This window comes from Hyperoodon ampullatus (genome assembly GCF_949752795.1).
Source record: "Hyperoodon ampullatus genome assembly, chromosome: 16".
Classification (NCBI taxonomy): Eukaryota; Metazoa; Chordata; class Mammalia; order Artiodactyla; family Ziphiidae; genus Hyperoodon; species Hyperoodon ampullatus.
In genome coordinates this window covers 62,869,272-62,894,454 of record NC_136929.1, presented here as the reverse complement: position 1 = coordinate 62,894,454, position 25,183 = coordinate 62,869,272, and the positions used below count along the sequence as shown (strand labels likewise).

General features: G+C 39.1%; 1 protein-coding gene across 1 annotated transcript in view; it reads right to left on the bottom strand.

Annotated features, from left to right (window-relative positions):
• The window catches only part of LOC307064925 (phosphatidylinositol 3,4,5-trisphosphate 3-phosphatase TPTE2-like), a gene marked incomplete at its 5' end in the record, with an annotated part of 75,689 nt that overhangs the window by 20,472 nt on the left and 30,034 nt on the right, over positions 1-25,183 (bottom strand). Inside the window, 10 exons of the mRNA XM_079721632.1 lie at positions 2,046-2,151; positions 5,461-5,541; positions 7,229-7,290; positions 13,958-14,046; positions 14,151-14,232; positions 15,004-15,064; positions 21,282-21,346; positions 22,105-22,168; positions 22,311-22,410; positions 23,892-24,011. Of these exons, the coding sequence (XP_079577758.1) occupies positions 2,046-2,151; positions 5,461-5,541; positions 7,229-7,290; positions 13,958-14,046; positions 14,151-14,232; positions 15,004-15,064; positions 21,282-21,346; positions 22,105-22,168; positions 22,311-22,410; positions 23,892-24,011 (830 nt within the window). The remainder of the gene's footprint in view (positions 1-2,045; positions 2,152-5,460; positions 5,542-7,228; positions 7,291-13,957; positions 14,047-14,150; positions 14,233-15,003; positions 15,065-21,281; positions 21,347-22,104; positions 22,169-22,310; positions 22,411-23,891; positions 24,012-25,183) is intronic.

Genomic DNA, 25,183 nt, shown 5'->3' with positions numbered 1-25,183 from the left:
GCAATAAAACGAGGGATGCCTGGATTCCCACTGTTAACCAAGAGGACCCTGAGGGAGAGGATACACTCAGGTACAAAACAGGCTCTCACGCCACCAACTTGGTTTTAGAGCTGAGTTTCAATTACCTAGAGGAGGACGCTGCTCCACCAGCCACCTGGGTGGCCTCTCACACTGCACTTTCTGCAGGAAACGATGGGGAGCCAGGCACTGCTGTCCCTTCCCACCCACCAGCTGCCGGACAAGCCTGGCTCTACCCTGGGGATGTCCGAAGGCAGATGGTGTTCTGAGCGAGGCTCCACTCCAACCCTGTCCCTCATACGTGACACACACACGTCACAGTCAGAACGGACCTCCTAGGGCACTCTGCAGCCCACAAAGCCTTCGCACAGTTGCTCCTTTACACACACAGGCAGCCTCCTGCTGGAACAGGCTGTGTTTCCAGGGTCTGCCTGCACGACGCTTGTTTGGAAATCTACACCAAAATTTCCCACAGAAACCACGCTGCTGGGCTGAAGTTTCTTTCCAGAAGCCAGAAACCCATGCAATCTGCTCGTGGTAACTCTCACAATTCCTCACCCCTGCCAAGAAGTGGCAGCGATGCGGGCATTTGGAGAAGAAGGGAGAAATATGTAAATAATTTGGAAAAAAGCATTTTATATTTTAACTAACAACTGTACTTTTTTTTGACTATGCAGTTTTTACATATATTCTAAAGGGTTCTCTTATTCCTGAATAATTGGACGAAGCGTTAAAAAATACATGTCTAGATCTTACTTTGCGGGACTCCTCAGAGGGCTAAAAGCAACAGGCTGTCCGGGTGGACGCCAGCGCCCTCGCCCCGCAGCCAGGCCCAGGACAGGCCCGGCACTCAGCACCGCGCCTCGCGCTCCACAAGCTGGCTGTTGCTTTAGGGAATCAGGAGCATCACCTGCTGCTGCGCCTCTGGCACTGAGTGAGGCCCCATCCCCTCCACACTGAGGGGTCCCTGTTTCCACCTCCCTGAGGGTGAGCTGTACAGGGAAGCTAGGCGGGTGACAGAGAAATAGAGACATGGCCTTGAGGCCCATCCCTCTCCCTTCCTTTTCTTTCAAGTGCCAGAGGTGGACGATCTGACCAATATCTCTGCCTCTCGGGGCGACGGCAGGTCCCCTCTTCCTCCTTACACTCCCGAAGCAGGCATCGTCAGCTCTTTTGAAGTTTATAGGACTTTTACTCTAGGTAAGAACTGGTCACAGCTAGGGGGCTGAGAGAGTGCCCCCCAGAGGCCAGGTTTCTCCCAACCCTTTTTTGTGTTCCTGTAGGTTCAGGTAGGGAAGACCTAAGTGCTGTTCTCCTAGGAAGCTGTCCAACACTGTGGTCAGCTCTTCATCTGTGTACCTTACTCTCCTCTGCTTACACGCAGGGGCTCCTGAAGGGCAAAGAAACACGAGCAGGGGGCCTGGCCCAAAGCGGTTCTCAGCAGTTATTTGCAAAAGAATTTGTGGAAACAGAATTCATTTGCTGTTCGGGTATTTAAGACATCCTGATGGGGTTGCTGGGGGAGAGGGGACGATGGGGGAAGAGGGCGGGGAAAGGGAGCGATCAGGAGACAAGAGAAAAAAAAGGTTTCTGAGAGGAGTAGGAGAGAAAATGATACAGGGATGCATCTCCCAAGACAAACCCTGAACCAGAGACGGGCGTGAGAAAGAAGTGGTCTCCGGGTCTCAGGGGACCTTCCCTCCCTTTGATCTCGGAGGTTCTACTCTGAAAAGGACACCCTGAGCTGAGGCCAGAGCAGCAATGAGAACAGGAGAAAGGGAAGGGGGGATGGAGCCCCCCAGATTGGTGATAGGAAAGGAAAGGAGAGGACACCTAAGCAGTGGTAACGTGGCCACAGCAGCGCTGGGCTGATGGGCAATTCCAGGGGGAGGGGTTTGTACCGGAGGCTACACAAAAAGACAGCTATGCGTTGGGGTTGTCTCTGCACATAACCATGAGAAAACCCTCCCGAATAGCAAGAACATTGGCCCTCCTGCCAAGTCTCCAATTATACATAAAGCACTTACCACGAATTGAATAAATAATGATTGTTTTCATCGTGAGTTTCTTCACTGGAGGAAGAGTCAACTTGTAGGTATTTTTCACCATTGCAAAATATCCAACAAATCTGTTCTGCAATACAAAAGAAGTCTCGATTTAAGTGAAGGTAAAAAGTCCTGATTTGTTTAAGGAAAATAATTGATGAAGGAAACATTGATTGGGTGCCATTATGTAACTAGGCATTTGTTGCCTCATGACTAAATATCTACCTTAGAAAACAAATACTGAATGAAGAGCAACAGGCAAGGAACAAGAAAGGAGCCAGGTGTGGCTTAGAGGCTGCTGGGACTGAGAGAGCAACTAACCAGAACCAACAAAACAGCTAGAACCACATGACAGCAAGATGCCATTAACTGCAAATGTGGGAGAGGTCGGTCTGGGGTAGAAGCTTCATTGTGGCTGAGTTAAAGGAAGGTTTGTGCTTTGGGGAGCAGTAGCCTCCTCGGCATGAGAGAAGGGAAGACATAAGAGCTCGGGGGAGAGCTCCATGGGCCAGCAGCACATTCACATCCTTCTCTAGTCCCAGCCAGTGAGCATCTCTCCGCGTCCCATTCCCCCAATTCCATGTTTGCAAGGAAGCCTGGGGATTCTCTTAGCCTAGTCCGTCTCCCATGGTAAGCTGTTCATAAGGGCTCTCCTTTCTTCTAGAAGTTAAGAAGAGTTCTGGTACAGAATCAACCGGAATGAAAAGTTCATAGACTCTTCCCCACCCGTTGGGAAGTGTTAATAAAATTAACCACCATCCTCTGCATTGGAAAGGACCAGTCAAGCTCTTAACTCAGGGGTGGATGAAATGTATGTAGTGCATTGAATGGCCACGCTGCAGGGTCAGGAGGGGATGGTGTCTGAGAATTACTGCCACACACGCAGGGAACTCTGTCTTGGGGCCTCGCCAACACAGCCCTCAAGCCTGAGGCCGGGCCCCTGCACGGCTAGCCCAGTGAATCAGAAGAGACTCAGCTGCAGCCTAGGGTGTGCCAGTCCTGGAGTAAGTTAGAGACCCTTCACGTGACTGCAGAGGAAATGGGGAAGGGAAGATGTGCCTCAAGGAGCTACATCTAACGTCCCCTTGGCTCCTGCCACCAGATTCTTGACCTTCCACTAAAGGCTTGTAACCTGCCGTGGCCCTGTAGCTGCTTTAGCTCTCACGCTTCTTTCCCCTACAGCCCCAAACAACAGGCGCACGTAGCAGAAGTTAATAAAACCAACATACACTTAGTAAGCACTCACTACAGACAAAGGAGATACTATATGAGGCACTTCGGGCTGCCAGGGTGGAAAGATGGGCAAGACGTGGGCGTGCAAAAAGGGTAGAGAAGACACAACTTCGAATAGCTGGAAAATAACGTAAAGCAACTTAGTCCCTAAAAGGAACACAAAGGGCTATAAGAACTCCTGAAAAAGCAGGAGACTACTTCAGGCTGGGAGGGCAAAGGGACTCCAGGACAAGGGGCCCTTGTGAGCACGTGGGTGTAAAGTATAAACAGGCTGGGAAACGGCAAACAATCCAAACGCCTTAGAGCGTGTGAATGCACACAGTGGGAGAAGCGGTTGGAAAAATCCTATCTAGATTGGCAGTGCCAGGTTAAAACATATTTGTTGCCATTGGCAGTCAGAAGCCATTACGGATTTTGAGCGTGAAATGGCATGATTCGAGCTGGGCTTCAATAAGTTGATGTATTACTTATAGCCTATGGCTATCTTTTTTACTTTCTTGTGTTGCTTGAGTTTGGCAGAAAAGTATGAATGGATAAGGCTGAGTTCTTTGATCCCAAATGAAATGTCTAGAGCCAGCAGTTACAGTGTTCTGCTAACTAAGCCAAGGGTATCAGCTTTCATCACTTCACTCAAAGAAAACTCTCCTTCATGGCCACATCCACATTTACTTAAGAATTCCCAACCATCTCTCACTTGGGTTTGAGGGGCCGTATACAAAAGGCAATCCAAATGAGAAGCTGTGCACAGGTTGGGAAGTAATGGGCTTTGCAGTCTGAAAGATCTGCATTTGAGTTCTTAGTTCAAACAGTTAGTTTCCCTGAACCTCGATTTCCCAGTCTATAACATGGGAATCATAATGGTGCCCACTCATTGCGTTATTCAGAATATTATATTAGATAATGAGTGCAAAACCCTTAGCAGGATTCAACAAAGTCTAGAATGTTGTAAACTCTATAGGATAAATGGCCTGGTTTCTGCAAAAAACAACTTACAAGGAAGAAAAAAAAAGAGAGGTGGGAAACCTATCAAGTAAAAGAGACTTAAGGAGACATAGCAACCAAATGAAACGTGTGCCCTTGTTTGGATCCTGACTGAAACAAACTAAGTTTTAAAAAGATTTTAAGATAATTATGGAAATTTAAACGAGGACTAGACATGTGATACTATTAAGGTATACTATTGTTAGATATGTCAATGGTTTTAAGGGGTTTTTTTTTTAGAGTCTTTATGTTAGATGTCATTAAAATGCTTAGGGGATAAGATGATCTGATGTCTGGGATTTCCTTCAAAATAATCCAAGTTTAGTGTGAAAATGAAGTGTGTGTGTGTGTGTGTGTGTGTTTGTGTAGAGTGGGGAGGGAATGAATGGTTGGCCACATGACGAAATGATTGCTGAAGCAGTGTGATGAATAGAAGGGGATTTATTGTATGACTGTCTTGACTTTTTATGAAAAAGTCCATGATAAAATGTTTTAAAAGGGGAAAAAAAAATAACATATGAGTCACATGGGTTGTCTGAGTATTAAATGAGACAATATATGTAAAAGTACAATAGTGTCTAGTATAAAATAGGTTTTTGAAAAATGTTACTTTTCCCTTTCCTTTCTCTTTTGAAGTGCAGCCCCCCTCCCACCGACTCTGTCTCTGTCTTTTTCTGTCACTGTCTGTCTCTCCCTTACACATGTGCACGCCCATGCGTGCACGCACACACAAACACACACACAATATTCTACAAGGGCTGAATTGCCCTAATAGGGGTTTGTGAAAGACTCAGTTCCTCTTTACATGGAAATAAAAGGCTAGTGACTTCAGATCATCTTCAGGGGTCTGAAACCTTAGGAATCGGACCTTCCTACCTTGGGAAGGGAATCAACTCCTGAACTCTGCAAACAATAACCAAATAAAATGGAAAGCAGGGTGCTCTGGGGAGACCTCAGTGCTTGCAAAGCCAAGCAACACCTGAGGCAGGGCTCCTGGCCTATGGAAGGGATCAAGGCCTGTCACGGGGCACCCAAGGAGAAGACCACCCAAGGGGAAGATCACCCAAGGGGAAGATCACCTAAGGAATCACCCAAGGAAGGGAGTCTAAAATGAAACCAGGTAACAGATGCCAATCTTAACCTAATTACCGAGAGTGACCCCTTTCAAAGAAAGAACACTTACCTGAGAAGGAGTTTCTACTCCCTGATGTTTACTGCTGATGGATTTATCCGTTCGTCGTTCTCCAAAATAATTAAGGCTGTCCTATAAAAAAGGGGACAGTCCAATCATGGGTCATCTGCACGTCCCTTTCCTGTATAAGGCATTTTGAAGTTTCTAAGGCCACATGATTTCCTTAAGTCAGCGGTCTTTGGGCAGAGGCTATACCCGAAATAACAGAATTAACAAAGCCACATCAAGGCCTACTCTCATTCAAAGATGCATAAAGACGGGCAACTTTAGAGCTGGAAGACTTTGGAGATAATCTGGTCCTTCTTCCTATCTTTCTAGTTTACAGATGGAGAAGATTAGGACCAAAGGAAAACCAAGTGACCTGCCATGGAGATGCATGCAGCCTGTCAGAGACAGCAAAGGCCTGAGCACTGGCCTCTGGCTCTGTCTAGGGCTCCAGACCAACAGCCTGCAAACTTTATATATTTACTGTTTTTGCCCATGCCACACAACTTACGGGATCTTAGTTCCCTGACCAGGGACTCAACCCTCGGCAGTGAAAGCGTGCAGTCCTGACCACTGGACCTCCAGAGAGGTCCCTCAAACTTTTTATTTTTAAAGCTACAATCCACATTCATAAACCTGGGAGATACACACACACACATACACACGCACTCCCTCTCTCACACACACAGAGAACTGAAACAAGTTTCACAAACAATACTTACCTTTTGATACTTCCTATTCTAATCGATTCCATTTTATTTAAAAAATGCGAGTGACAACCCAATAAGTTGATTTCACAACTCACTGATAAACTGATCCATAGTGTGAAAAACACTGTCCTAGAGCATCCATTTTCCTAACCTGTGTGTCTCAAATTTGAAATAAAGAAGATGGTGGAATCAGGGTGCTGGGCCCAGATCAGAACCCCCAGCGTCTCTTATCTGGGCTGCAGGCTGAGAGGGAAGCAGAGTGGCTGACAGCGTGCCCTCTAAGAGGTGACTTTTCAGTGAGATCGCGGCAGAAACAGAGTGGGAACCCTTCTTTAAGACATAGCAACAGCACATCCTGTCTTCTCAGGAATTTCCAGAGGGCACAGGTCCCACAGATGTTGACTGTGCAAAGATATAACATCCAAGAGAGACTTTGTTCCGAGTTGGAAAACGATGCCTTTTACCTCCCTAGCACTTGCAAGGATGTTCAAGGTCCTTTAGAAAATTTCCCTAACCCATCTTCTTCTTATTCTCGTGAGAAAGGAGGAAGGCCTGGAGCTGGTGGGATTATGTCAGAGCAGTTCTGGGTCTGGGGGAGGCAAGTCAAGCTTCTGTATTGCTGAGGGTTTTTTTGCACTTTCACAACTTGACCTCACTCATTTCACATTAATCTGGACTCTGTTGTGTCCTGTCTTTATTTAAAATATTCATATTGTATCCACGATGGATTTTTTGGCATTAACTTAGATTTTTTCAATGCTGCACTGGAATATTATTTAACTTAATTACTGAGATTTTTGGCATTCCCTTAAATTTTGTGTCCAAGGTGAGCGTCTCACTGACCTCACCCTCCATCCCGTCCCAAAGAGGCCCTGAGGTCAGTTACTAACTAGTGCCAGTTAAACCAGAAAGTATCCAAACCAGGCTTTCTAATAATCACCTCTCCAATTACAACTCCATTAAGTACCATGACTCAGGAATCATGTTACCATCCCACCAATGAGGTTTCAGAGCTAGCAGATTCAATCAGCCTAAGACAGCATTGGTAGGAGCATCTTTCATACCTCTGCGGTTGCAAATATTTCACTGGCAAGAAGGTAGGCACAGACCATAGTTCCAGTTCTTCCTAGAAAAGAAGTTAGTTCATGAACCATTGCTCATGGCAGTACTTGCTATATAACTATGCTCACAAGTATTTAGAGTTCATTTTGGATTGATTTTCTTCCACTCTGAAAGTGCTGGCTCAAAATATTTCAATTCAGAGATAGACAAAGCCCTTACACTGCTTGCTCTGAGCTTCTACCTGGAGTTCTGTGCTAATTGTGTGCATGGATGTGCACGTGTATGTTGTTCTGAGTCTTGACCCCTGGAGGCTGCAGTAACAGGCAGAGGCAATGAGCTCTGCTCCAGGACTCTAAAGCTAAAGAGATACCTACCAGTTAAGAGCTAATTACACACCCTGCTTTCCTACTAATGTAAATAAAAGAAACTATAAAAGATCAAACATGGACAGAACCCAAAACACCACGGAGCATTTGCCATACCTATTATTCCTTCCATTTTAGTTACAGTGTTTTTTATGCTACAACACATCTTAAAGTAGAAAGAACAGAATAATGAGCCCCCATATACCTGTTCCCCAGATTCGATAATTATCAGATTGATTGTTAGACTTGTTTCTTCCTTTTCTTCCCTCATCCTTCTTTCCCTCCCCCTCTCTACACGCACCCCAGCCCCCCCACCAGCATGTTAAAGGAAATCCTTGATTTCATGTCATTTTATCCTCAAAGTCTCATGGTTTCTTTCCAATTTATATTTTTGTCCTGCCATACGAAATGTGAGTTAAAAAGTACATTGCATCTATTCTTTCTACAATGATCTGTAGCTTTTGTCTTAGCCAGTATATGCTGAACTTTATTTTATGTAATTCCAAACTTATCCTTTTACCTTAAGATGCACTCTATTTTCTATTCTATCCTTTTAAAAACATGAACCACTAAATTTATTTTGCAACCCATAGTTTGAAAAACAATATTCTAAGCCAAGTACTTCCAAAGAGGACTTTGTACCACCCTGTGCTCTGATAAGTAAAAGCTTCTTGCTAAAGGAGGCTACTGACCATTAACAATCTAGCTCTCTAGCTCTCTAGTATGGATGGTTAACATTTCAATTCTGGAGGACATCTCTGAGTCTTTACAGCCCTTATATATTCCCATTTGAAAAAAAACTTGCAGATTCATGTCCCAGTGGCTATGGATAAGCACAACCACAGACAAAGTAGATGCCCTCTCATCCAGTCAAGTCAGGTATGCAAGGAATCATTAAAATGATTTACACCTGTCTTCAGTATTTTAACTTAAAACATAATCATATATTCATTCACTAAACTTTTGCTACTGGACAAAGGTTTTAAGTTTTTAACTATGATGAAAGGAATCTACCAAAATACCTACCAGGTATATCATATTAATGATGAAATGATGATAACATTCCTCTTCAAGCCAGGAACTAAACAAAATGTCCACTATTCACTGCTTCTATTTACTACATGGCTTAGCCAGTATTGTAAGAAAAGAAAAAATGTATAGGGATAAAAACAGAAGAAACAAACTCTCATTATTTGCAGACTAGAAAAGTCCAAGTAAATCTATAGGCTAACCCCTAAAACTAATGAACGAGTTCAGGAAGATACAAGGTCAACACTACGAAAAAAGCAAAAACTGATAGCTAAATAAGGGATGTCAGTTGAAACCTTTAGAGAAATTACTAAGGAATATAAAAAGAGTATATGACTTCCAAGCAAATGGCGGGGGTGGGAGGAAGGAATTATGCTGCAAAGAATTCAAGCAAACCAAAATAAAATATCAGTAAGGATATAGAAGATTTGAATAAAACAATTAACAAACAACCTAATGGGCACATAGAGAACACTGTTCAGGACAACGCATAATACACTTTATTTTCAAATGCACAGAAAACATTTGATAAAATTGACCAAATTCTGGGCGATAAAGCAAGTCTAAATAAGTCTCAAAGAACTAAAAAAATGCGTATGTTCTCTGACCACAATGCAATACAACCAGAAATGAATAACTAGAAGATAATTACAAAATCCCCATGTTTGAAAATAAGACAGTATATTTCTATAGAACCCATGAGTCTAAGAAACAAGCACAATGGAAATTAGAAAATATTCTGAACTAAATAATAATGAATATACATAAAAACTTGTGTGATGAAGCTAAATCTATTCTTAGAGGGAAATTTATAGCCTTAAACGCTCACTAGGAAAGAGAAAGGCTGAAAATCTGGGTTAAGCATCCATCTCAAGAAGTTAGGAAAAAGACAGCAAATTAAACCAAAGAAAGTGGAAGAAAGGAAACACTAAAGGAAATGATGAAATAAAAAACAAATAATAGGGAAGATCAGTAAGGCCAAAACACTTGGTACTTTGAAAGGACTAATAAAAGTAGTAAATTCCTGGTGAGACTAATCAAAAGAAAAAAGAGAGAGGGCACCAAAAATAGCAATGTGAGGAATGAAAAAGGGAACACCACTGTAGACATTAGAATAAGATATTTTAAGACAATTTGATGCCAAGACATTTGAAAATTTAGATAAAATGAACAAGTGCTTGGGAAAATACCCAAAATGTGCAGAAGAAATAAAATTATAAATAATCCCATATCTAATAAAGAAATTGAGCCATACTTTAAAAACTTCCCCACAGAGAAACTAAGGCCAATTCCCCCACTGAGGCCAATGTTGCTTTATGACTGAATTCTACCTTACATGTAAGGAAAAAAAACGTCAACTTATACAAACTCATCCAGAGACTTAAAAAAAAAAGAGTAAGTACAACTTAATTTTGGTTTATGAAGCCAAAATTTGAAAACTATAGTCACTCTTACTCATGACATAGATACAAAAACCCTTAAGAAAATATTAGCAAACAGAATCCAGCAATTTATTAAAAAAATAATAGAGCACAACAAAATTGTGTTTATTCCAGGAATTCAAGGTTAGTTTCCTACTTTATGATCAATGTAATCAACCAGATTAATAGAATGAAGGTAAGAAATCATATTATTTTAAAGACACAGAAAAAGCTTCCAATAAAATTCAACATTCATTCATTATAAAAACTCTTAGCAAATTAAAGGAATGTCTTAATCTGATAGAGAATATCTAACACTGACACACACCGTAAAGTAATTGATGAGATGCTGAAAGCTTTTCCTTTCAGAGCAGGAGAACAAGGATTCCTGCGATCATCCCATATAATTCAACACTGTACCAAAGGTTCTAGCCAGTGCTAGGGAAAAAAAGGATTGAAAAGGAAGAATTTAGTTCATTATTTCATAGGGTATCATCATGTGCCATAAAATTCAAAAGAATGTACAGACAAGTTAATAGAATTAATGAAAGAATTTAGTTGTTTGCTGATTGCAAGGTTAGTAAAATCAACTGCATTTAGAGCATCAAAAAAAACCATTTAGGACATAAAAATTTCCAAGGGATATAATTTATAATAGTTAAAATATCAAAATATCAAATATCTAGGAATAAATCTAACCACACATATACAAGCTTTCTATGCAGAAAATGAAAAGGCATTATAAAGAGAGATTGAAGAAGACTTAACTACGTGAGTGGATATTTCCATTCATGGATTGGAAAACTCAGTATTGTAAAGATTTCAATTCCCCTCTATCTACAGCTTCAATGAAATACCAAAGTTCCATCAGGGCTGTGTGGTGTGTGTGATATGTGTGTGTGTGTGTGTGTGTGTGTGTGTGTGTAACTTGACTAGCTGATTCCAAAATGTATACGGAAATGTAGATGGCCTAAAAAACACAAACAACTGTGAAGAACAAGATGAGTGGACTCCCTTTAAGGGAAATCAGGACTTATTAGAAAGCTAAGACAAGTAAGAGAGTTGTGCTACTAGCACACAGATAGATGAAAAAGCAATGAACAGATTAGAAAGTTCAGAAACAGACCCATGTCCTGCAGAACGGCAAGGAAATGAAATCAGTGTGCTGAAACAATTAGACAGCCATATGGAAAATGATAAAACTTGACCCCTTCCTCACACCACACACATAAATCAATTCCAAACGAAATAAAACTTATATAAGATAATATAGGACTATGTCTTTTTAAACTCAGGGAAAGATTTCTTCATTAGGACACACAACACTAACCTTAAGAAGACAAAGAACAATGTACACTGACTATGTTAGAAAAGAAGTGCTGTTAACCAAAAGATACTCAGAGAGAAATGGCAAATCACACAGCAGAAAAGGTATCTTGGAATACTGTATAATACATATAACAAACCACAGAGTTGAAATGGAGAATATATAATGAATTCCTACAAGTCAATTGGAAAAAAGCAAACAATCCAGGAGAAAAATAGACAAGGAAATTAAACAGATACTTCACAAAAAAGAATATCCAAGGATATCATAATAAACCTATGAAAACGTTCTCAATCTTATTAGTAACCATAGAAATGCAAATGAAAGCCATAATGAGATACAACTACACACCCACCCAACAGCTAAAAATAAAATGACTGAGAAATCCAAGTGTTGCTTAAGGATGTGGAATACTTGGAACTTTCATGCAATGCCAGTGGAGTGTAAATTGTCAACTGTTTTGGAAAACAGATGACATCATTTATGAAAGTTTGAGATTCATTATCCTAAGACAAAACAATTTTAGTCCAAGGTCTACACTCAACAGAAATGTGGGCACATGTGCAACAAGAAAAATGTATTTCATAGCAGCATTATAATAGTAAAAATTGGAACCAATCCAAATGTAATAGAAAAAAGCTTCCTTTTGCAGTAGCAATGTGTCTTGGGATGAATTTAACAAAAGATATACAAGACCATCATGAAGAGAAGTATAAAATATTATTGAAAGATCAGATGATTCAAATAAATAGAAAACTATTCATGTACAGCTCAATAGTGCAAAGTTCTCCATGCTTCTGAATTCGTCTATAGATTCAATGCAGTTCCAATAAAAATCCCAAATATATTTTCATGTAGAACTTGATCAAATAATTCTAAAATTAAATATACAAAGAGTCAAGAGATTTCTGTCTTTATCAAGATATATTATAAAGCTATAAAAATTACAAGAGTGTGGTATAGAAAATTCACAGACAGTCCCAAATGCGTATGGAAACTTGGTATATGACTGAGAAGGGACTACAAGTTGATGGGGACTACATGAGCATGTAATAGATGGTTTTAGGACAATTGTCTATCCGTATGGAAAAAAAATCTCCCTCCCCAAATTCCAATTAAAGACCTAAATGTACAAAGCAAAACTTTACTATTTTATAAGGAGAATATCTTCACCACCTCAGTGTATGGGTGGATTTCTTAAACATGACCAAAATGCACGAACCACGCACACACAGAATATTGATAAACTTCACTACATTAAAAATTAAAACCTTCTATATGACAAAATAAATCATAATCAAATTTAAAAGACAACACAGTGGAAGAAGATATTTGCAATATAAACTGCTAACAAAAAATTAGCACCCAGATTATTTAAAGAAGTCCTATAAAATCAATAACAAAATATTTGGGCTATCATGATATCACTGGTAATGTGCAGACATCAACCAACAAAAAGAAGCAAAACCAAGATGAATGAAAACTTGAAAAAAGGAGCTGCTCTGGTACAGACCAACTGAACACTAGCCTTCCAAACAATCCTAAAGGAAAAGCAATGAAACACACATGAACACAGAATAATGGAAGTCTGCTCTCAGAAAAAAAAAATTAAATTTGAAATGAAGGTCCTCCTTTAAGCAAGGAATTAACCTGATTAAAAGAAAACTAAAGCCAACTCTTAGATTATAATATTTTGGTTGAGCCATATTAAATGGCCTTTTTTTAAAGTAAAAGATGGTCCAAAGAAAGGCAGTTCCACGTGGTTCAACCTCTGTATTCTTCATTTAGGCACAATATTGTAAATGGCCATACATACAGAATATTTTGACCTGTGGAACTAAAGATGGAACTTGCCTACTAACTCATGAGCTTGAAACGACTTTTCAAATAAGACTCAAACTTTATTCTACTCAATTACAGAAGGCAGTTTTAAAGTGTGTTTTCCTGGAATTTAATATAAAAAACTGTTTCACAGCCCAACAAAACCATAATTCCTTATTTGTCAAACATTGTGAAATATGCCTAGATGATTATTAAAAGCCTAAATCTGAATGAGAGAAAACCTGACTCAAGTTAAATTGGTTGAATTGACAACTGGCTTTCCCACCACCCCCATTTTCCCCCCACCAAAATCAACTTCTATGTATCATTACACTGTAAAAACTGCAGTCTAATTTTGGGTCTTTCAAATGGCATTGCTGTTGACACTCTTAACTTTAAAAGGTCCTCACAAAGTTTAAGAACAACCTTAAATAAAATGAAAAGTGCTCTGATGGTTTCGAAAGTTAAACAGTGTTTGTATTTTGGCAAATCAAAAATGAAGAAACACAAAGAGTCAATAAACAAAGGAAAACACACGTAACCTTCCTCAGTTCTTCTATCCCTACTTTCTTCTCTTCTTTACTCTTTCTTCCTTTCCTCCCCCCTTCCTCCCTCTTTCCTTCCCTTCCTTTAGTCTTCACGCTAATATTAAAAAACGTTAACAATGATTAATACCGGTTAATAGCAGAACGTATCTTGTGGGTGTACTTTAATATCTTTTTCAAATTTCTTTAGAAAAAGAGAAAGAAAAAGAAAAACGTTTTTTACCTTTGCCCCCCTTACAGTGAATCACTGTGATGTTTTCCTCATCTTGAGCCATCCACTCTTTTACGTCCTTGGAGAATGCCACCATCTCACTGATTCAAAGTGAAAGATTTTTAGTTGAATGAAAAGACTTCCCAAAAAATCAAGCCCTGTGTATTTAGCCCTCTTCTGACAGCCAGCTTGGCATCCAACTTACCTCAGAGAGGGGACATTGTGATCGTCAATCATGTATCGACAGACCCTATCATGGAAGTACTTAGCATCATAAGCTCTTTCACCTGAAATAAATGATGCACGGGTCATATCTCTAACCCTAATAAACACAGTAAATGGTCAAGGTGTAAATAAGTTATACTTTTCTATTAGAAATTCCTCCTCTACCTTTAAAAGGAGCTTTCTGTCTGGCTCCTGCTGCTCTAAAAGAAACGTAAGGGTCTCAAAAATAAAAGTAGAGTAGTGTTTTGTCCATCTTGAGTAACATAAGCCCAAATTATTTGGGTTTAATAGGCCTTACTTGTACTTTTCTAGCAGGCTACTCACTGCATTATCAGAAGGTTACACAGAGCAGAAGCCAACGCGGCCAGCCAAAATACTTGCCTCCTGAAAATGTCCACTTAATATACAGGAAGAGGGTCAGCTGGGCTATAATTTGTTTGCTATAGGGTTTGGGGGTGTTTTCCCATGCAGGACCCTGGTCTCCTCACACCTCATTCCTAGTGGGTTACAGTGTGCATTTGTTGAATTGCCTTCAAAACACAAGCTGGCAGGAAAAAAACAAATATTTTCCAAAACCTACTACCACTAGACCTAACTCTCCTAAAATGGCTCTGCCCCCAGTCTCCTGCCTACCTCACACAGCACTGTGTGCTGTTGCACTTTCTTTTCCTACCAAACAGAGCCAGCACAAGATGGAGACATTTTAAAACTCACTTCCCACCACCCACAAATACCTATGATTAAATGAAATGTAAAAACTAAATCAACTTCTTACATGCAGTGAGTGACCTGTTTTCTATCTAGAGTAGCAAAATATCGAGTCATGTACATACTGCAGAGATTGTAGACTCGGTAGTGGTTTTGATGCTTGGTATCCAGGAACCGTACAACTTCCTAGAAAAGATGGACACATACCTTACATATTCCACACGGCACCAACATAAGCCTTTTCCTAGGACTAACCTAAAATGAGTATCACCATTTTATTCACTGGTCCGTCACTTAGCACCTTTCAGGGGAGACTCAGGGAATAAAAAGGTACATACATTCCAAGTCATATCTAACCCACTGATGGTTTGCAAATAGCCCACAAAAGTTGGGATGACTACTCTGATTAGCCTCTACTCTAAATACACATTGTTTAAAGCTACCAGAGAAGGAAGTTAGGTGGTTAACAAGCTTTAAGAAAATTGTAATTTGTCCTAAAATTTGTATGGAACCACAAAAGATCCTGAATAGCCAATCTTCAGAAAGAAGAACAAAGCTGGAGTTATCATGCTCCCTGATTTTAAACTATACTATTGATACAAAGCTGAAGTCATCAGAACAGTAGGGTACTGGCACAAAAACAAACACATAGATCAATGGAACAGAATTGAGGGCCCGGGAAAAAACCCACACATATATGGATAATTAAGTTATGATAAAGGAGCAAAGAACATACAGAAAGGATCGTCTCTTTAATATATGGTGTTGGGAAAACTGGACAGCCACATGCAAAAGAATGAAACTATACCACCATGTCACTCCATACACAAAAATTAACTCAAAAAGGATTAAAGACTTGAATGTAAGATGTGAGAACATAAAATTCCTAGAAGAAAACATAGCTGGTAATTTCACTGACATTGCTCTTAGTGATGTTTTTGTGGATCTGACTCCAAAGGCAAGGGAAACAAAAGCCAATGTCAACAAATGGGACTACATCAAACTAAAAAGCTTCTGCACGGTGATAAAAACCATGATCAAAATGAAAAGGCAACCTAGTGAATGGGTGAAAATATTTGCAATTTATATATCCAATAAGGGGTTAATATCCAAAATATATGAACTATACAACCTCAAAACAAAAAAACAACCCAATTAAAAAATGGGTAGAGGACCTGAATAGACAAATTTCCAAAGAAGATATACAGAGGGCCAATGGGCACAACAAAAAATCTTCAGCATCGCTTATCATTAGGGAAAAATGCACATCGAAACCACAATAAGATATCACTTCATGCTTATTAGAATGACTATTATCAAAAGGGTAAGAAATAACAAATGTTGGAGAGGATGTGGAGAAAAGGGAACCCTCAAACACTGTTGGTGGGACTGTAAATTGGAGCAGCCACTATGGAAAACAGCATGGAGATGACCCCCAAAATTAAGACTAGAAATACCCTATGATCCCAGCTATTCCACTTCTGGGTATTTAGCCAAAGAACACAAAAAAACACTATAATTCCAAAAGATATATGCACCCCTATATTCAATGCAGCAGTATTAACAACAGCCAAGATATGGAAACAACCCAAATGTCCACTGATGAATGAATAAAGATGTGATAAATACACGTGCATGTGCGCGCACACACACACACACACACACAAATGAATACTACTCAACCATAAAAGAATGAAGTCCTGTCATTTGCAACAACATGGATGGACCTTGAAAGTATTATGCTAAGTGAAATTGTCAGGCAGAGAAAGACAAACACCATACAATTTCACTCATATGTGAAATCTAAAAAAATAAAACAAATGAACAAACAAAAGCGAACAAAACCAAACACAGATACAGAGAACAGATTACTGGTTACCAGAGGGGAAGGGGTTTGGGGTGTGGCTGAAATAGGTAGAGGGTCAACTGTATGGTGACAGACGGCAGCTAGACTTGTGCTGGTGATCACTTTGTAGTGTATACAGACGTTGAATTTTAATGCTGTACTCCTGCAACTTGTACAATAAAAAAGAGAGAGAATGGGGTGGGGAGGGAGAAAGGGAGGAAGGGAGAGAACAAGGAAGGAAGGAAGGAAAGAAGGGAGGGAGGAAGGGAGGAATGGTTTTTGCCTCAGAGCACAGTGAGCAAAGAGGCTTTACAAACTTACAGCATGATGAGGACAAAATTCACAGTGACTCTGACATCTGGATCAGGAGCTCCTCAGTGAGCCGTATAGAAAATAAACATCCAAATGAATATGGTCTGGGAGCTGAGGGACATGGGGTTAAAAAACTCAAGTTTGACAAAGAAGGTGAAGTCAGAGATGACCAAACAACTTCTAGTCACACTTCTTCAGTTATGACAGAAGAAACAGAAGAACCAGCTTCATCGAAGAAGAAAGACAAAGAGAAGAGGATGAAGAGGAAGAGTGTCTTGAACGACAGAAATGGGGCTTCCCTGGTGGCGCAGTGGTTGAGAGTCCGCCTGCCAATGCAGGGGACTTGGGTTCGTGCCCCGGTCTGGGAAGATTCCACATGCCGCGGAGCGGCTGGGCCCGTGAGCCACGGCCGCTGAGCCTGCGCGTCCGGAGCCTGTGCTCCGCAACGGGAGAGGCCGCAACAGTGAGAGGCCCACGTACCGCAAAAAAAAAAAAAAAAAAAAAAAAAACCAGAAATGATTCCAGAAAAAAAAAATTCAAGAGAAAGAATCTGATGATGCCTTAACTATAAATGAAGAGAATTCTATGGAAAAGAATCAAATAGAGGAATCTCATCTGTCTCAGGATGAGACAGATTTACATTCTGAAGACAGTGAAAACAGAGGCCCTGCAAGTAGGATTCCGACTGCCATGAAACAGAAGAACTAGGAGGCTCCAATTCCAGTAGAACTGGAGAGATTCTCTCAGAATCTTCCACAGAAAATGACTATAAAGCCACAGAAGTCACTGATGAACCGATGGAACAAGACTATTTAGAAATACTTACATGCAGTATTTCACACTCAGTTCTACTTTTACACTGTATGAAAGTTCTGTGTAATCAAATGGACCTTTAGTTTTGCACGAGAAGAAGGTTGTAAAATAAAGTACTTCATGGGATAAACCCTGAAAGAGTTGTTCTTGTAGGAGCTGTGAATATCAGCTCCTCTGGGTCCTGCTTACTAAACACTTTTTGGGGAGGGCAGGGGAGGATCTGGTTAAATCAGTGGCTTGTGTATAGATTTTTTTAAAATTTAGAATTAAAGTTTTCAAACTGGAAGGTAATAATTATAATTCTTTTTTTTTTTTTTTTGGAGAGTATCATGCTTAGATTATACATATGTGAAAAGGCTTCTAGTCTTTTTCTAACAGCTCTGGCAGTGTTCATATTTTGGTCATAGTTTCAACATTTACCATATGAATTAAAGGGTTTCATGGTAGTTGTATTATTTATATTTATAAATATAAATTCCATATATGTTCATCTTTTACAGAAACAAGAAAAATTAAAAATTTGCTCCCTTAGAATAATATATGTATATTTACATGTAACATATTTTATAGTGATATATGTTATATGATATAATGTATGTAACATAATACATATCATATAATATAAAATAAAGTAATATAACATATATAACATTATATGCAAATAATATATATAACAGATTTATATACTGTATAAATGATATATAAGTTGTAATTTACATATCATTCATACAAAATATAAATTATATAATATATAAATTATGAATTTATATAAGTTACATAGCTATATACTTAAGTATTATATATTTATGATGTTAATATAGTCATAATATATGCATACGTATATATTATTGTTATATAATTATATGATATGAAATATACAGTTGTATAACTTATACATTAGATAATTATATATAACATAATATATTATATATAAATATAATATATTATTATAAAGGGGAAAATGTTATATTTTTCTGTTTCTATGAGATGAGTTTATATTCTAGATTTATAAATGGAATAATATATTTACATGTTATATAAGACATATACATACAATTTATAATTTATACATGTAATTATATATTATTCTGTATAATATATATTATATATGAGTATACATGTATTATTCTAAGGGGGAAATGTTATATTTTTCTCTTTCTATAAGAGATAAGATATATATGTAATATATATTTATAAATAGAATAATGTATAGTTATACTATATAAAATTTATACACAGTTATATATAACATGATATATATTACATTTACTATATACTAATTTTATATATTACACATTATATATTAATATATATTTAATATATACTAAAATATACATTTTATTTAAATATACACTATTTTAAGAGGGAAATGTATTATATATTATATAATTACATGTACAACTATACATTACCTTACATATGCTCTATAGTATATATAATGTATATTACATATAATTATATACACATTATTCTGAGAGGGGCAATATTCTATTTTTCTGTTTCTGTAAGATATGCATTGGATACTTTTTCTATTGGTAATGATCGAGTCCACATCTTTCAAGGCCGTTTCTTTCTCCTCTAAGTAATTAAACATCCGGTCCTTGTGAAACCATGGAAATTTTAAGTCTGTTGAAATATCAGGTTAAACACGTTCTGAGAGATCTGTTCAAACTCAAATTCTTTTGTATACTTTTGTGGTGCTTGAGAAAAAGACTTCACTATTGGTGAGAAAATGTGCTTTATCTTGGAAATTGTGTTCAAACATTAGCTTACTATTTTGTAGGATTGAATATGCTTAGGAAGCTGATGTGAGACCATCTCAGAAGAACTGGGCAGATTCACAGAACTTCTGCTTGCTTTTCTGAACATTTGTGAATACTACACATTTCTTTCTAACATATTCTAGAGTATGCAAATGTCAATGGTATGAAACACAATTATACTGGAAAAATAAATTAATATGAACTTGAGCTAAATGACTGAAGGTCATATTCACAGATTAAAGTCATGCAAGCTGTACAACTTCCTGTCAAAATTACTGGCTGCCAAATTTATACTTGTTTCTTCAGATGTACCTTTTGTTATTTAGAATTTTTAATTTTCTGTAAAGTAGACTTTTTAAAGTGTAATGTGTTTGCTGCCTTTGTGAAGCAATGTATAATTGTATAATTTTTGTAAGTAAACTGAACGCTTGAGCTTTCAATCAGTATTCTAGAAGCAATAAATATTATTTAGAAAGAACTACTGTACACCCAACAATATTAGATAAATCCCACAGAATTCATTTTAAGCATAAAAAGCTGGTTACAGAAGATGTAGTCTATGATTCCATTTATGTGAAATTCAAGAAAAAGCAGAACTAATCTGTTGTGACACAAGTGAGAAGAGTAATTACCTCCAGTGTGTTGGGGTATTGACTGAAAAAGAGCAAGAAATGGTCTATATTTTGATAGGGGTGTTGGCTGTATATACACCTATATATAATTTTATCAAGATATACATGAGATTCCCACAATTTACAGTAATTTTTATGCCTCAAAGTATAATTATATATACACATACTTATATATAGACATACACACATATACATAATTAGTTTCACTGAGATAGAACAAATACTGTAAATTGCACTAATGTATACACACCCGCACACATATGCAAACTTCTTAAACAATGACTTTTAACTGGCATTTCATAGTAAGCATCACCTGATGTTTGAACTTTATTTAATCTACAGAACCTAAAGCAGTATGGAGCCACTGTAATTTAGGATCTCAATCTAAGAATACACATTTTAGTTCAAGAATTCTCAATCTTCTTCCCTATGACAGACCATGAAAAACAGCCACAATTCACCACAATTCCTGCCTTCCAGAGACGGCATCTGTTGTGTCTGCTTGAATCTGAACTGGGTTTGTAGTTTGCTTGTCCAATAGAATAAGGTAGAAGCCACATTATACTAGTTGAGAGCCAGGGCCTCTGCATTCTTTCGCTTGATGCTAGTGAGGTCCTTGCCACTGCCTTATGTGAACAAGCCTGAGCTAGCCTGTTACAGAATGAGACATCACTTGGAGCCATCCAGCAAGGCCATTTTAGACTAGCCAACCCTCAGATGCCCAGTTGCTGCCCATACATGCATGAGTTAGCTCTGCTGAAATTAGTTAAGCGTGTCCCTGATCAGTTAAGCCCAACTCAAATTCACAAACCACATTATCACGAGCAAAGTAAAGGTTTGCTCTTATAAGTCATTTAAGTTTGCGGGTGATTCATCACACAGCGAAAGCTAATTGATAGCAATCCATGGTAATGTTTTACCTGAAAGAGTAAATTTTTAGGAGAACAACACTGTCATCTCTGGGCCAACATTATCTTACAATTCCACAGTCTAGGTTTACTGAGAAATGTGAGCATTTGTTAGATAAAAACTCTTACCTTAATGGGATTCCTATAGAAAGACTGCTTTCCAGAAGATGGGAATGACATGGCAATAATACGCTCTGGAAGTCAAAACAGTCACTATTAACAAATGTTATACATGGGAAACAATATATGAGAACTCGACTTACATATATAATCAGACTGTTTTCATAGAAGAGAACTTTCAGGATTGAGAATGACAGGAAAAAAGCTAACTAACCCTCAGGGTAATCAACTTTAATATCCAATACTGGATATTAAAGTATCCACTATTTGGACCATTACATTCAGTGTTCCCAAGTCTCAGCTGGTTCCAGCCTTATGCAACAGATTTGCGTTGACTTTAGTCTGGAGGGCCCCCTGTGGTGGGAATTTCTTTCTTATTTAAACACCAAAGAAAAATGAGCAATGTTGGGAACTCCTAGGATGCTTTCCAGTGTTCCCCTGACTCAGAAACCCGAGACCTACAAAGCAATGACTTCATCTCTAGCGTTCTAGGAAGAGAACAGGTCTCTCTGAAATCCTTGGGCCCGAGGATAACTACTAGAACTCAATAAATTCTAAACCAAACAAATGGAGTCAGCTGAAAATCCATTTAACTTCCTATACTATAAGCAAGTAGCCCTGAATGGAGATGAAAATTAAGATTTTTCCATTTGCAGGGTTAAACTCCAAATATGTCACACTATCAGAGTGGCATATGTCTTCATGGATAAAAAATGCTTTAAAAGAACATGCCTCAGACAGGGAAAGAACAAAATTAGCATATAATTACCTACTCACACACAAGAAAAATGTGATGTTAATATAGGCAAATCAAGAGAGAAACTTCACAAACCGGTAATGTAAGTGAGGTCTAAGTCAAATCCATCCTTCTTGTATCGCCGTTTGTTTTCTGAAACCTGAGGGTTTAAAACAATCATTCATTTGTAAAACATGAATCAACATAAAAAAAGAACAATATATAGATATCTACAACCCTTGCCAGGATTTCCTGAAGCACAAACATTTTTTCTGAATCATAAACATATTTTGCCCACTTACCCTCCTCCTGGTCAGCATTGCAAGATGTCTGTTTTGCTGAGCCAGATGAAAAGCTCTTGACAGAAGGGTAAGTCGTAGAGGTAGTAAAAGAATTCTCAATCTAACAATAAAAGATTCATTTTTGCTTTAGAAACAGAGGATCTTGTCAGTATGGACTAAGTTTAGAGCAGTGGCTCTTAACCAGGGGCAAAATTTTGCACACGACCCCCTGGCCCAAGCCTCCCACCCACCCCACCCACCCTGGGCATATTTGGCAATGTTCAGAGACATTTTTGGCTGTCACAACTGCCTGTGAGGGGCTGCTACTTGCATCTAGTGGTTAGAGGCCAGGGATGCTGCTCAGTACCGACGCACAGGACAGCTCCCTTACTAAAAATGTATCTGTCCAAAATACCAGTAGTGCTGCTGTTGAGAAACTCTGATTTAAAGAAAAAGTCATATGGTAGACTCTCAGAATTTGTGGGTTTAACTTCTGTGGGTTAAGACAAGCATTTTCCAGCCTTTTTCCCATCAAAACAGAATTCTTATTCCCCTCTGTTACTCCCATGCGTAACAGGGGTTCACTAGAGCTGTGAACACACATCAGGCAGATAGCAGATGAGTTACTTCCCAAGTGTGTCTCCTACCATCAGGAAGAAACACGATGGCAAAGAACTGATGGTCTGGGCTAGCGCTTCTCTAGCTTGAGTGTGCATACTGATTCAGTAGGTCTAGAGTGGGCCCTGAGGTGTTTGTCTTCTGGTATTTCTGACAAGCTCTTCCCTGATGCTGAGGTGGCCTGTCTGAAGACCATACTGGTTTGGGTTCTTTTCAAAAACTCCAAAAGCTTATCACATCAAGTTTTGTTGGGACCTGAGGGAAAGTCCTGAGAAGCTGGAGTGCAGGAAGTGGCAAGCTATCTGACTAAGGAATAAGCCTAGTGAGCCACCCAACAGCTACATCCTAGAACACTTTTGCTCTTCTTTTTCTCACTGCCACAGTAGAAAGAGGAGGAGAAAGAAAAAAGCCATCGGTGGCTCATACACATTTTGCTTTGACCCCTAACAGTTCTAACTCTGCCTCAGCTTCCGTCATGTTAACTGCCCTGCAAACATTCCACCTCTGTGTTTCTACCCATGTCACCTCGTTTTTCTCTTCCATTTGTGCCTTTTTAGAGAATCATCATTGGAGTCACTCAAATTTTTCATCAACTCACACCAGTACTCTCTTGGTTATAGGAAAATCCCAGGAATTTCACGTGTAAGAAATGTGTGGTTGAAGCACAAGTGGGAATTTAGTGGGAATTTCAAAAGGTAGAGAAGTTCAAGTTAGGTACAAGAGGCAAGTCCCCAGTTTCTTCTTTGGGGGCGTCATCTTCTTCACTCAACTAAGGTACTCAGTGTGGACACCCTTCACTTGTCCCTAAACACCACCATCCTTTAGTTTCCAGATAGAAATTTAACTCAACGTTTCATTTTCAAGCAGCTTATTTAGCACAGAATTAGCACATTCAGAGTTAAAAAGATTACACAAAATGAAAGCCACAGAAAATACTTTTTAAGAAAGAAAAACGTTAAGAGAAGGGAAGCATATGTTTCTTACTTGGGGAAATTTTTAAGAAACTTGAAGTCATAGAAAATATAAGCAATATTGACCAGTAGAGTCACCACAATAATGGAAGCATCTAAGGAGTTCAACATATCGGAAAAATACCGTCGTACCCTGTAACAAAAAACAAACAAGATATGTTTATGCTTCCCCAAAGAAGAGGTAGGGATATTTTTAAAGCACCCTTAAGATTTCTGGTTTGGGATTTCCCTGGTGGTCCAATGGGTAAGACTCTGCGCTCCCAATGCAGGGAGCCCAGGTTAGATCCCTGGTCAGGGAACTAGATCCCATGCACATGCCGCAACTAAGAGTCCGCATGCTGCAACTAAGAACCAGCGCAGCCAAAATAAATAAATAGTTTTTTAAAAGGAATTCAGCGTTGATGAATGACTTAAAGTGCATTTACTAGACTAGATTAAGGAAAAAAAATATTCAGACTCATTTTATACTTATATAGGACAAAAACATCAATATGGCAAGTAGAGCCATAAGTATAGTAAGAGATATAACCAAACCATTGAACAAGAGGCAAGCATTGCCTGGACACAGCGGGGAGAGAGAGATGGGATGGTGAGCGATGCTATCGGACAATGGAAGCTGAACATGTCACAGCCCTAGAGAAACGGGCTGTGAGAAGTGCATGAAAGGAGCTTGTGAGAGGAAGACGGGTCCACTACTTTGGCCTGCAAACTCATCACCTGGCTTTGCACCCACAGTGGAATCCCAGTGAGCTGGTGTGGCCTCCTCTGTGCAAAGCTGAACTTTCAGCCCTGGCACCTCCTCCTCAACACTAGCTCCTTCAGCTATGGGCACTGGGGCTCCAGGGAAATCTTCTAGTCCTGGGATAGCTCCTTTAGGCTCTGAGTAACCTGGGAGTGGGCAACTGTCCTCAGCTCAGAGGCACGAGGACAGAAATTCAGCCAGAAAGGAGACAAGCATGTTCCGAAATGCTCTGGATGAAGTGAGGCTGGGGACTTTAGTTCCTGACTCGCTCTCCCATAGAGCTTAACACAAGTTTTTGTTCATTTATTTTTAAGTGTCTCATTAAAAAAAATTTTTTTTGGCCGTGCAGCTTGCAGGATCCTAGTTTCCCGACAAGGGGTCGAACCCATGCCCCCTGCAGCGGAAGCATGGAGTCCTAACCACGGGACTGCCAGGGAAGTACCACAAATTTTTATTTTAACTGAGGTAGGGTTTGCTCATGATCTATTATCTAGTACTTAATATACTGTCAGCTTTTATTTACATTGAACTCAATTAAAATATCAATAGTTATACTTCACATA